This window comes from Carcharodon carcharias, chromosome 3 (assembly GCF_017639515.1).
Source record: "Carcharodon carcharias isolate sCarCar2 chromosome 3, sCarCar2.pri, whole genome shotgun sequence".
Taxonomy (NCBI): domain Eukaryota; kingdom Metazoa; phylum Chordata; class Chondrichthyes; order Lamniformes; family Lamnidae; genus Carcharodon; species Carcharodon carcharias.
Window position 1 is genome coordinate 136,800,102 of NC_054469.1, and position 13,456 is coordinate 136,813,557.

Sequence of the window (13,456 nt, forward strand, 5' to 3'; positions counted from 1 at the left end):
CTTAGCCTATCCAGACCCTCTTCATAGTTGAGATGCTCCAGCCTAGGCAACATCCTGGTGAATCCCCTCTGCACCCTCTCCAGTCAATTACATCCTTCCTATAGTGTAGCGACACAGTACTCCAGCTGCGGCCTAACTAGCGTTTTATACAGCTCCAACATAACCTCTCTGCTCTTATATTCTATGCTTCAGCTAATAGGCAAGTATCCCATGTATTTTCTTAACCACCTTATCTACTGTGCTGCTGCCTTCAGGGATCTATGGCCATGTACACCAACCTCCCTCTGATCCTCTGTACTTCCTAGAGTCCTACCATTCACTGGGTATTCCCTTGCCATGTTAGTCCTCCCAAAATGCATCACCTCACACTTCTCAGGATTAAATTCCATTTGCCACTGCTCTGCCCATCTTACCAGCCCATCTATATCGGACTGTAATCCAAGGCTTTCCTTCTCACTATTTACGACACCACCAATTTTCGTGTCATCTGCAAACTTACTGATCATACCTGTTATATTCATATCTAAACCATTAATATACACTACAAACAGCAAGGGTCCCAGCAGTGATCCCTGCGGTACACCACTTGTCACAGGCTTCCAATCGCAAAAGCAACCTTTGACCATCACTCTCTGCCTCCTGCCACGAAGCCAATTTTGGATCCAATTTGCCAAATTGCCCTGGACTCCATGGGCTCTTACCTTCTTGACCATTCTTCCATGCGGAACCTTGTCAAAAACCCGAGTGAAGTCCATAGACTACATCAACTACACTACCCTCATCTACACAACTGGTCACCTCCATGAAAAATTCAATCAAATTTGTAAGCAGCAGGAGAAAGGCACAAGTTACAGACCCAGGAAATTAATTACTACGCCAAACATTAGTGCATTCAAAATCTGGGAGGCAGATAGTGACTGAAGGGCAGTCCTGAGCAGCACTGCAGAAACAACAGGTTACGTGGTGTCTAAGGGCCAGTGAAAAGCAGGCGGTTAACAAGAATAGGAAAGTGGTAGAAGATTCCCTAGTCAAAGAAATAAACTTAGTTTTACAGCCAATACAGGAAGTCCCAAATAGTTTATTACCTGCTTAGCCCTAGGGTGAAAGACATTATGGAACAGGTGAAAACATTTCTTAGAAGGAATCAAGGTCAGCAAAAGGCTGTGGTCTAGATCGGAACCAATGACTTAAAAGCATGTTTGATATCTTGCACAGGGAATTCAAGGAATTAAGCACTAGACTGGGAATCTCAAGGTTGCTTTGCATTGTATGTACTGGATAGATTAAGGAGAGCAAGTCAACATGTAGCTTCAGAGTTTATTGTGGTTCACATCCCTGGGGTACTGGATCGAGGAACGGCTAAACCAAAGAAAGGTCTACACCTGAACTGAAATGTAGAAGAGTGGAGTATTGGATTATCAGAGACAGAGAAGTCTAGTTGAAGATGGTGGGCATGACTATTTGATTTTCTTTTAAATAATGGAAGAGTGGGAATGCATACTACTGTACATACAGGAAGATATGGAATAATTGTAAGAGATAACTAGAAAAGGAATTAGCTTTGAAATCAGATCAGTACATGATAAACTACAATCCAAGTGAGTCAAAAGTAATAATGGGGGCTCTGAATGCAATTTTTGAATCCTCATTAAATATGTTGTGCACATGACTGCAGACAATTAAGCACTTCTATTCAAGAAGCAAGAGAAGGATAAATCAAGTAAAGTTAGCATGTTATTTGCACGCAAGCTCAAACTATAGTTTGAAGTCAAATTGATGAATATTTAGATATGCATGAAATAATAAAGGAAGCCAACATAGCTTTATTACAGGTAAATCAGTTTTGACAAATAGGATAAAATGAATATAATGTGGATAAGATGGCTCATGAGGCTAGTTATGAAAACCATGATTTAGAGTGTATGAAGAACTGTAACAACATGGATTGAAAGCTGGTTAACTGGCAGGAAAACAAGTATTAAGGTTTAAACTTGATTTGTTTTTCTCCTCTCTACACAGATACCAGGTGACCTGGAGCGTTTCTTGTATTTTCTATTTTTGTATTAAGCTTAATGTGTGTTGCTTGGATTGGCATTAGCTTGGATATGGTTTTGATAACATCTGTAATTTTTTTTTTTTTACATAAGGGACAAAAATTTCTTTATGTTTATCACACACTTGTCAACTTTTTACCATATTTTAAACTCCTATATCCATAGTAGAAGTGGCCTATTTGAACTTGTCACACTGCAATGCAGGACTACCAACTGCAGAAGAGTGTTTCATCCACATTTTGCATCTCCCAGTTCCTCAAACTGCACTGAATCACCGAATTATGACCGTGCAAGAGGTAGCCATCTGGCCCATCATGTCTGCACCGGCTCTCGAAATGACCAACTCACTAGGTTCCATTTTCCCTTCTTCCTGTAACCCTGTACATTCTTCCTTTTCAGAAAACAGTCCAATTCCCTTTGGAATGCTTCAATTGAACCTGCCTCAACCTAGGCAGAGCATCCCAGACCCCAACCACCCACTGCATGAGAGATTTTTTCCTCATCTCACTATTGCTTCTTTTCCTAATTACTTTAAACCTGTGCCTTCTTGTTCTCAATCTTTTATGAATGGAAACAGTTTCTCCCCATCTACTCTGTCCAGACCTTTCATGATTTTGAATACCTCTATCAAATCTCCTCCCAGCCCTCTTTTCTGAGGAAAACAGTTCTAACTTCTCCAATCTCTTTTCATAACTAAAGTTCCTCATCCCAGGAACCATTCTCATGAATCTTTTCTGCACTCTCTCCAATGCCTTCACATCCTTCCTAAAGTGCAGCATCCAGAACAGGGCACAATATTCCAGCTGAGGCCAAACTAGTGACTTATAGAAGTTCAACATAACTTCCTTGCTCTTGTGTTTATGCCCCTATTAATAAAAACAAGGATACTGTATGGTTTAATAACCATGCTCAAGCTGTCCCGCCACCTTCAATGGCTAATACACAGATACACCCAGGTCCCTTTGCTCCTGCAACTCCTTCAGAGTTTTATACTGTCTCTATTTTATACTGTCTCTCCATGTTCTTTCTACCAAAATGAATTTCACATTTCTCTGGACTGAACTTCATCTGCCACCTGCCCACCTATTCCACCAATTTGATTATGTCCTTTTGAAGTCCACACCATCTGCCTCATAGTTCACAATGCTTCTGAGTTTTGAATCATCTGCAGCAGGGGGTTCCAACACTGGCCCCTGGGGAACTCCACTACAAACTTTCCTCCAGCCAAATGCTTGGAGAAACTCTATGCTCTAACTAACTCTACCTCCCAATTGCCTGCAAGTTTTGAATTTAACTTTGAAACATAAAAGACAGACAAAACCTAGATTCCCAAATGGGAGACTATAATGCATCTGCACAGGATGGTCTAATGATCTCCTGTCATCTATCCCTGCTTCATCTGATTACACTTAGTCTCCAGTTCTGAGTGCAATACATGGGACATAAACTAGTATATTTTTTATAAAATTATATCCTCAAAACTTCCTGCCATTCAAATTTCCAACTAACCTTTTCCCCATTGCAAACCGGTATTTAAAATATTTCCAATTTAAATTTTCTACATTAACTTTCACCTTACAGTGCTGTTAAATCAACATTTTTTTAACATTTATTTCCACAGCTGAAATTTCTGAAGTCCAAATAAAGTTTTAAACAAATTGAAAATAATTACATTTTTCCACATATTAAATATAACCGAGGAAGGTTCCAGGACCAATCCCCCAAGCCTGTTAGCTGCATTCAGCCACGTAGTGGTAGGAATGCAACCGGCCTCAGCATTGTTACATTGGGGAAAGAAATCTGTCTGGATCCTGCTCTTGAACATTGTTTTTCCAATGTTTAACTGTTGGAAATTGTGGATCATCAAAAAAAACCCAAAAAGGACAAGTGGACTACTTGTCAGACAGACAGAGTGTCAGTCAGTACATTATCCTGGAAGACTGCTTTAAAGACCCATTTGTGTTTTTAAAAAATATATAATTCTCCATGGTACAGCTGAAATTAGAAATTAACCTCTCACCATATTTTTATTCCAAAAACATGTTCCTATTTCTCCTTATCCTCAACTCTACCATTCAAAACGTTCTGCTGAGATCCTCAAAATGCAGATTAGCTGCCTATTCATCCCAATGCCGTCTGCAGAAAGTTGTCAGCATAGACAGTTGCCACATTACCTATCAAAACAGTTATTGAGCTTCAAAAGTAGCTGACCTGATAAGGCGCATGTAAACATGAATATCCATCCATACTCAGCAGCAGCAAAGCTGTAAGCTTTAATATAATTCTAAATATTCACAGGATACTGGAAAATAATTGGGTCATCTTTTTTGCAGTTCTTTGCCCAAAAGTAGGTCCGAACCACAGTGCCACGATTTCCACCATGGGTAGGGCAAGGAGGCAGGTCCCAAATTCACCCCAGCCAAAACGGGGATCAAACCCTGTGCTGTTGGCACTAATCTGATCTAGCATGGCGATCTTGCCATCCAGTCCCAGAATGCAAGTTCCTGTGGCAACATGCACTTTTACATCTATGTTGTAGTTCAGAGCTATGAATAATGGTGGAGCCTATAATTTTCTTTACATCACATGGCTGACCAGGATTCTCTCCCAGTTTTACCACCTGCTATTAGAGAATGTTGGTTGGATTAGCAGATTGAGATTTAACCTGTTTGGCTGCATTGTGAACTCACCTTCCTTGCCTATCATTCCTGGAGTGGGACTTGAACCTAGAGCTTATGGGCACAGAAGATGGCATACCACCCAGTGTGCCGCAAGAGCTCCAATTAGGTCACGACACATGTAGATTAAGAAGATCAACAGGACTTGCACTCATTTCTATATTTCTCCACAGGTTATTCATTGGGAACTAAACATATAAAAAGTAGTAAATAGGCACTTTCACCTGCAGGTGTAAAATGTATACAAATCTCAAACTATCACGTGCCTTGATTTAACCAGAAATACACTCTTCAGGCAATTTCAATACATATAAAAATATTCTGACACTCATGACTCATCTTTGGACATTGATGACTTGAATATTTTCTTAGTTCTTACATTTCTTATTTGAAGCTATGGGCCTAACTATTTATCATACTGGGTAAAAAATTCCCAGCAATTAACTGCAGATTTATTTCTACTGGTCCTACTAATTCTCTGGGCTGAATGCCAACACCCAAAAGGACATGGAAGTGCACTTGAATTAAAAGTACCACACACAAAAACCAAGATATTTTAATTGCATTCTAGTTTTGCAGTTCTGGTAAATTAAACCATGGCTTAGGTTGCTACCCTTCATTTCAAATGATTGTAATTGAGTGAAAAAGTATTGAGAGAGAGCAGAGACAGGCCATGTGGCCCAACAGCTCCACACCGACATTTAACAGTTACATCAGAAACTTTTCATTCCCTTAGTCGCCACACAGGGAACAACAGTGTGAAGAACAATTAAATCAGTGGAATAACTCTATGTTCCAAGCATTAAACTGCCAATAGTTCTTTAAAACTGGTCACAAATAACCTTTTACAATCAATATGGTAAACTTACCTGAGAAATGCAAATCTTACAACAATGGAGCTTGTAAAACAAAAACAGAATTACCTGGAAAAACTCAGCAGGTCTGGCAGCATCGGCGGAGAAGAAAAGAGTTGACGTTTCGAGTCCTCATGACCCTTTGACAGAACTAGGTGAATCCCAGGAAGGGTTGAAATACCTAGTTCTGTCGAAGAGTCATGAGGACTCGAAACGTCAACTCTTTTCTTCTCCGCCGATGCTGCCAGACCTGCTGAGTTTTTCCAGGTAATTCTGTTTTTGTTTTGGATTTCCAGCAGCCGCAGTTTTTTGTCTTTATAATGGAGCTTGTAATATGTTTATCACAAAAGAACAAAAGTAAAGGCACAAATCATTGAACTGTGCCAATATGGTGTAAATACTTAACCACAGCTAAAAAAGAGTTTTTACTTTATTTAAAACATTAAGCAATAGCCTATGAAAATAATACTTATATTAAAAAGTATCAGACATCATTGAATACACTTACCCCAAATGGAGTATAAGCAGGAGGTACAGAAGGTGGTGGCAGTACATGTGAAGATTGAGGAAACAAGCCTAAAGCTTTTAGGTTTAGACCAGGGATTAAATGTGCTTGAAGCTGCAAAAATAAGATTTTCTGTTGTAAATGTTTTGACAAAAAAATGGTCAAATTATTCAACTTCAAACATCTCAAATTATCCAATTTTATACTAAACATAAAAAAGTCAAGAAGCTAGCTTTCCTTAAATCATTAAAGAATTTTGTGCTGTTGCCAAGCACAATAACTTGCATTTTTATAGCACCTTTTAACACAGTATAATGTTCCAAGGCTCTATCTAGTATTTTCTATTTTTGCATTAGGCTTAATGGTGTTAACACCGTCTAGGCTAACATTTTATTTTATTCATTCATTCATGGGATGTGGGCTTCGCTAGCTGGGCCAGCATTTATTGCCCATCCCTAATTGCCCTTGAGGTGGTGGTGGTGAGCTGCCTTCTTGAACTGCTGCAGTCCATGTGGTGTAGGTACACCCGGTGCTGATAGGAAGGTAGTTCCAGGATTCTGACCCAGCAACAGTGAAGGAACGGCGATATATTTCCAAGTCGGGATGGTGAGTGATGTGGAGGGGAATTTCCAGGTGGTGGTGTTCCCACGTCCTTGTCCTTCTAGATGGTAGCGGTCGTGGGTTTGGAAGGTGCTATCGAAGGAGCCTTGATGAATTCCTGCAATGCATCTTGTAGATGGTACATACTGCTACTACTGTGCGTCAGCGGTGGAGGGAGTGAATGTTTGTGGATGTGGTGCCAATCAAGCGGCCTGCCTTTTGTGCTGGATGGTGTTAAGCTTCTTGAGTGTTGTGGGAGCTCCACTCATCCAGGCAAGTGAGGAGTGCTCCATCATATTCCTGACTTATACCTTGTAGCTGGTGGACAGGCTTTGGAGAGCCAGGTGATGGATTACTCGTTGCACAATTCTTAACCTCTGATCTGCACTTGTAGCCACAGTATTGATATGGTTAGTCCAGTTCAGTTTCTGATCAATGGTAAGCCCCAGAATGTTGATAGTGGGGGGATTCAGAGATGGTAAAGCCATTGAACATCAAGGGGTGATGGTTGGATTCTCTCTTGTTGGAGATAGTCATTGCCTGACACTTGTGTGGCGCAAATGTTATTTGCCACTTGTCAGCCCAGGCTGGATATTGTCCAGGTCTTGCTGCATTTGGAGATGGGCTGCTTTAGTATCTGCAGAGTTATGAATGGTGCTGAACATTGTGCAAATCTGCGAACATCCCCACTCCTGACCTTATGATGGAAGGAAGGTCATTGATGAAGCATCTGAAGATGGTTGGGCCTGAGGAACCCTGAGGAACTCCTGCGGTGATGTCCTGAGATGACTGACCTCCAACAACCACAACCGTCTTCCTTTGTGCTAGGTATGACTTCAACCAGTGGACAGTTTCCGCTAGGGCTCTTTGATGCCAGACTTTGTCAAATGCGGCCTTCATTTCAAGGGCAGTCACTTTTGTCTATGTTTGAATCAAGACTGTAATGAGGTCAGGAGCTGAGTGGCCCTGGCAGAAGCCAAACTGGGCATCAGTGAGCAGGCTATTGCTAAGCAAATGCTGCTTGATAGCATAGTTGATGGCCTCTTCCATTACTTTATTGATTGACAGTAGACTAATGGGGCAGTAATTGGCCAGGTTGGATTTGTGCTGCTTTTTGTATACAGGACATATCTGGGCAATTTTCCACATAGCTGGGTAGATGCCAGTGTTGTAGCTGTACAGGAACAGCTAGGCTAGGCGCACGGCAAGTTCTGGAGCACAAGTCTTCAGTACCATTGCCAGAATATTGTCAGGGCCCATAGCCTTCGCAGTATTCAGTGCCTGCAGGCATTTCTTGATATTACATGGAGTGAAGCAAATTAGCTGAAGACTGGCATCTATGATGCTGTGGATCTCTGCAGGAGGCCGAGATGGGTCATCCCCTCAGCACTTCTGGCTGAAGATTGTAACAAATGCTTCAGCCTTATCTTTTGCCTTGATATGCTGGGCTCCTCCATCATTGAGGATGGGGATATTTGTGGGGTCTCCTCTTCCAGTGAGTTATTTAATTATCCACCACCATTCACAACTGCATGTAGCAGGACTGCAGAGCTTAGGTCTGATCTGCTGGTTGTGGGATCACTTAGCTGTCTAGCACTTGCTGCTTATGCTGTTTGGCATGCTAGTCCTGTGTTATAACTTGGTTGACACCTCCTTTTTAGGTATGCCTGGTGCTGCTCCTAGCATGCCCTCCTGCACTCTTCACTGAACCAGGGTTGGTCCCTTGGTTTAATGGTAATCACAGAGTGGGGAATATGCTGGGCCATGAGGTTACAGGTTGTGTTCGAGTATAATTCTGATGCTGCTGATGGTCCACAGCACCTCATGGATGCCAAGGCTTGAGTTGCTAGATCTGTTTGAAAACTATCCCATTTAGCATGGTAGTAGTGCCACACAACACAATGGAGGGTATCCTTAATGTGAAGGCAGGACTTCGTCTCCACAATAACTGTACAGTGGTCACTCCTACTGATATTGTCATGGACAGATGCATCTGTGGCAGGCAGGTTGGTGAGCATGAGGTCAAGTATGTTTTTCCCTCTTGTTGGTTCCCTCACCACTTGCCACAGACTCAGTCTAGCAGCTATGTCATTTAGGGCTCAGCCAGCTTGGTCAGTAGTAGTGCTACCGAGCCACGCTTGGTGATGGACATTGTAGTCCCCCACCCAGAGTACATACTGTGCCCTTGCCACCCTCAGTGCTTCCTCCAAATTGTGTTCAACATGGAGGAGCACATTCATCAGCAGACGGAGGGTGGTACATGGTAATCAGCAGGAGGTTTCTTTGCCCATGTTTGACCTGATGCCATGAGACTTCATGGGGTCTGGAATCGATATTGAGGACCCCAGAGCAACTCTCTCCCGACTGTATACCACTGGACAAACCCAGGGATGGTGATAGTGGTGTCTGGGACATTACCTGTAAGGTCTGATTCTGTGAGGATGACTGTTAGGCTGTTGCGTGACTAGAACCCATCAGGCCATGTATTGAGGATCTAGTGTCTTCAGAATTCAGCACTCTATACTATGTGCACTTTATTCGTTTTGGACTTCATAACACCTGTTTTGTTACTGTGAATTAATAAGGAATATTTTCTGCAATGGGAGCACGGTTTTCCTTTCGACAGCTAGTTCAATCTTTCACAAGTTAGGGCAGAAGATCCCTGAAGTGTTAGTATTTGCAAGAAAATTCACTTACATAATCACATCACTGAATTAGCAGTGCAAATCATTAAAGATTTCCCCTTTCAGTTAACTGTCCACTTTGCATCAGGTCTGTCCTTAATACTTGGAAGAAGGGAACAAATTACACATACGTCAAACCTGGCACTCCCAGTCATATTATATCACTGAACTACACCAGGATACCTCCATTTTTCACACCTCAAAATTTATGACTTCAGAGAAATTACTCCACTAGTATGGAATTATCAGCTTTGTGTGTTATGGAATGCCGAACGCAATTGGTAAAAAGCTTCATTTTGACTATTTAGGCTGAATACATTGCAGTACTTAAGATTAAAAAGTGCCCTGTTATAGTTCACTGAATAATTAACAGCATAGAACCTTGTGCTACAGTTTGGTGGATCTATTGTAAAATGTGTTAAACTAGATTTTGAAGATGTAATGGCTTCCTCAATATAATGGAACTGCTATTGGATCAGCAATCTTTAGTAGAGCAACAAATATACTCAATTTAATCTAATACAGCCACAGATTCTAATAAAAACTAGAGTTTTAATTCTGTCAGGATGATAAACGGCAAAAATCAATACCACTCTTTTAGCCCTACAGAATATAGCTACTATTGGCCAACTGGACCCATATTAACAATGGTAGTGCAGAAGTTTAACAGCTGAAGGTGTTGGCAGAGAAGGGGGAAAATTCTGAACTGAAAACAAAATTATTTTCTGGCTTAGGGAAAGGGGTAGCAAAGAGAAATGGGAGATGAAAAAAAAACTAAATTAGAAGCACAAATTCAGTTTGGAGGATTTGTAGTAGCCAGAAAGACCTGGCTATTAGCTGGGCATGATTGGGAATTAAGTGTTATAGACCACAGAAATCTTCAGAGAAGGACAATTAGAGGAGTAGCAAAATGGAAAATAATGACGCACAAAAGGAGTAGGGAGAGCTTTGGATAATAAGTTTAATGAGGTAATGTAGAAAGCTCAATTCACCTATCTCCAAGTCTCAAACCTGAACAGCAAATGGAAAATTCATGCATTTCATAGCACTGACATTTCTCCTTAATCACAGAATGGTTACAGTACAGATTAGGCCATTCGGCCTGTCGTGTCTGTGTTGGCTCTATGAAGGAGCAATTTACCTGGTGCCACTCGCCCATCTTCTTCCGTAGCCCTGTACATTGTTCCTATTCAGATAATAATCCAATTCCCTCTTGAACGTGTCAACTGAACCCACCTCTACCACACTTTCAGTGCAATCCAGATCCTAAACACTCATTGCGTAAAAGATATTTTTCTCGCGTTGCCATTGCTTCTTTTGCCAATTACCTTAAATATGTGCCTCTTGTTCTTGTTTCTTCTCATTCATTAGAAGTTTTTCTTTACGTACTCTAACAAGATCCCTCATGATTTTGAATACCTTTATCAAATCTCTTCTCAATCATTTCTTCCCCAAGGAGAACAGTTCAAGTTCTCCAATCTATCTTCATAACTGAAGTTCTGGAACCATACTCATGAACCTTTTCTGCACTCTCTCTCGTGCCTTCACATCCTTCCTAAAGTGTGGTGCTCAGAGCCGGATGCAATGCCTCAGTTGAGGCCAAACCAGTGCTCTTTACAGGCTTAACGTAAACTTCCTAGCTTTTATATTCTATGCCCCTATTAATAAACCCTAAGATGCTGTATGCTTCATTATCCTTGCGCTTGATCTGTCCTGTCACCATCCATGATTTATGCACATATAGACCCAGGTCCCCCCGCTCCTGCACCATCTAATGGTGACCATGAACCATTGCTGATTGCTGTAAAAACCCATCTGGTTCATTTATACCCTTTAGAGAAGGAAATTTGCCACCCTTACCTGGTCTGGCCTGCATGTGACTCCAGACTACAGCAATGTGGCTGACTCTCAACTAGCAAGCTACTCAGTTCTCAAGGGCAATAAATGCTGGCCCAGCCAATGACACCCCCATCCCATGAATGCATTTTTAAAAAATGACCTTGCTTCCAGCTATCTTAAGGTCACCAGAAGTGTTTGCTGAATATCAGTGTTGGTTCACAAATTCCAGATAATGATGCAGTCTAGGCCAGCTTGCAGCAGGGGACAACTGAAGGTCAGGGAAAAACAGCTGGTCCCCGATAGCTGGTTACTAGTTGGCATTTATGCAACACACATGTTATTTGGCACTTGTCCAAGTCTGGATGTTGTCCACGTCCTGCCATCGGCTGGTGCACATGGTGTCATTATGATGGGGCTGAATACAAATTGTCAGTAAACAGCCCTACTTCTGACCTTACGACAGATGGAAGGTCATTGTTGTAGCAACTGGAGAAAATTAAGCCAAGGACGCTGCCCTTAAAAAGTCGAGCAGCAATGCCCTAGGGCTATGATAATTGGTATCCTGCCACCACAGCCATCTTCTGTCAGGTATGATTTCAGCCACTGGCAGATTTCCACACTGACCTCAGGTTTACGAGGTCTCCTTTGTATCATGCTTTCTACTACACATGTACTCTTGCCTCTATACTAGGATTCAGCTGGTTGCACACCTGGATCAAAACTGTTATGAGATCTGCAGCCAAGTGGCTCCACTGGAAATTGAAAACCATTGAGTTATTCATAGATAGGTGTCACTTGATGGCACTACTGTTGACTCCTCAGAGGCTGAAGTGATGGTAAGTGGCCAATTTTAGTTTCTCCTGCTTTCTGTGGCAAGGCGTACCAGGACAATTTTCCATCATCACTTAAACTTGGCTCAGCCACCAGCAAGTTTCAATGGGAAAGACCAGTTTGGGGCCCTCTTGCCATTGCATAAGGAGGCCTGGAATCATTATAAAATCTCTTGCGGTATGTATCAGAAAATGTTTCATGATTCCCCAGAGAGTGTAAGTTATTATATTTAAACTAATTGTTCTGTACACTGCAATGTGAACTATGATATCTGGATTGTACCTCTACTATTGCAAATTTTATGAATAAAGCATACTTTTCAACCAAAAAGCAAATGGATGCCAAACTCAGCCAAACTTGGGTAGAATTGTAAAAGTGTTATTTTAATCTGTAAAACTTGATCAAGTTTGATTTTTGACAATACGAAGTGAACATAAGGTTGCCTGAAATTCAATAGATTAGTGTAACTTGCAACATTATTAATCCTCAAGGTCTGCAAAGACCAAAAAAAAGGCAGCTTTTGGAACAAAGGACAAAATCCATTTTATGGGTGCCTTTGAAAGAAAACAATTGTTAAATATCTCAAATGATAATACAACCCTCAACTGGAACAACAGCACTGTATGAACAGTAAACACATGCTGACTACTTACATTCATAGCAGCCATATCATTATCGTAAGACTCTCTAATTTTCTTCATAATTTCTTCTTCGGCTTTGGAACATGCTTCAATACTGCTTTTTATTGTAATGGTCCTTTCTGGATTGCAAAGGGTCAAGTCTTGCAACCTGCAGAACCAACATAAACATTTCAAGTTTTGTCAAAAGATCACCATTCAATGCACAGAAAACTGAAATCCAAAGCTCCAAAACTTACGGAGAAATTGTGATTTTAGTGTCTGTGTCTTGCTCGATTTTTTTCAGGTTTCTTCCTTCTTTCCCAATGAGACGCCCAACAAAGTTGTTGTGTGCTAAAATCTTTAAAGGTATTTCTTCTGTGCTGCAATTATGTAAAATATGAGACTTAATTCCAGTTTGCAGCTTTCTTTTTAAACAGATGATGATTCGTTTAATTTACCTAAGATCAAAAGTATTGGGCAATATCACTCCATAGCGATTCAAATTAAGGCACTTATAAACTTACTTTATTTAGTATTACCTTTGTGGCTCACTGGGCAAATGCACCTTGATTCATACCGAGGCACCCCAGAGGATCCCAGGTTCTATGCCAAGTTAACTGGCTCAACAGCAAAAAGTTGCCATAATTGGGCTTAGTATAGGCTGACTATGATTGCAGAGAGGAAGCTATGGGTAAAGGGCAACTGATACTGTGTTATACATTTTGAGTAAGAAAAGCAGGTTGAAGGCTTTACGGTAGAAATGATTCAAGCATTCTACATTTAAGGAATAA

General features: G+C 41.2%; 1 protein-coding gene across 4 annotated transcripts in view; it reads right to left on the bottom strand.

The window, feature by feature from the left end:
- Positions 1-13,456, bottom strand: part of igf2bp3 (insulin-like growth factor 2 mRNA binding protein 3) — a 158,815-nt gene that overhangs the window by 51,241 nt on the left and 94,118 nt on the right. For all 4 annotated transcript variants that reach the window (XM_041185117.1, XM_041185120.1, XM_041185118.1 and 1 more), the window contains exons 8-10: positions 12,923-13,045; positions 12,699-12,834; positions 6,095-6,205 (exon numbers count right to left, since the gene is read on the bottom strand). In XM_041185117.1, coding sequence (XP_041041051.1) covers positions 6,095-6,205; positions 12,699-12,834; positions 12,923-13,045 — 370 coding nt within the window. The remainder of the gene's footprint in view (positions 1-6,094; positions 6,206-12,698; positions 12,835-12,922; positions 13,046-13,456) is intronic.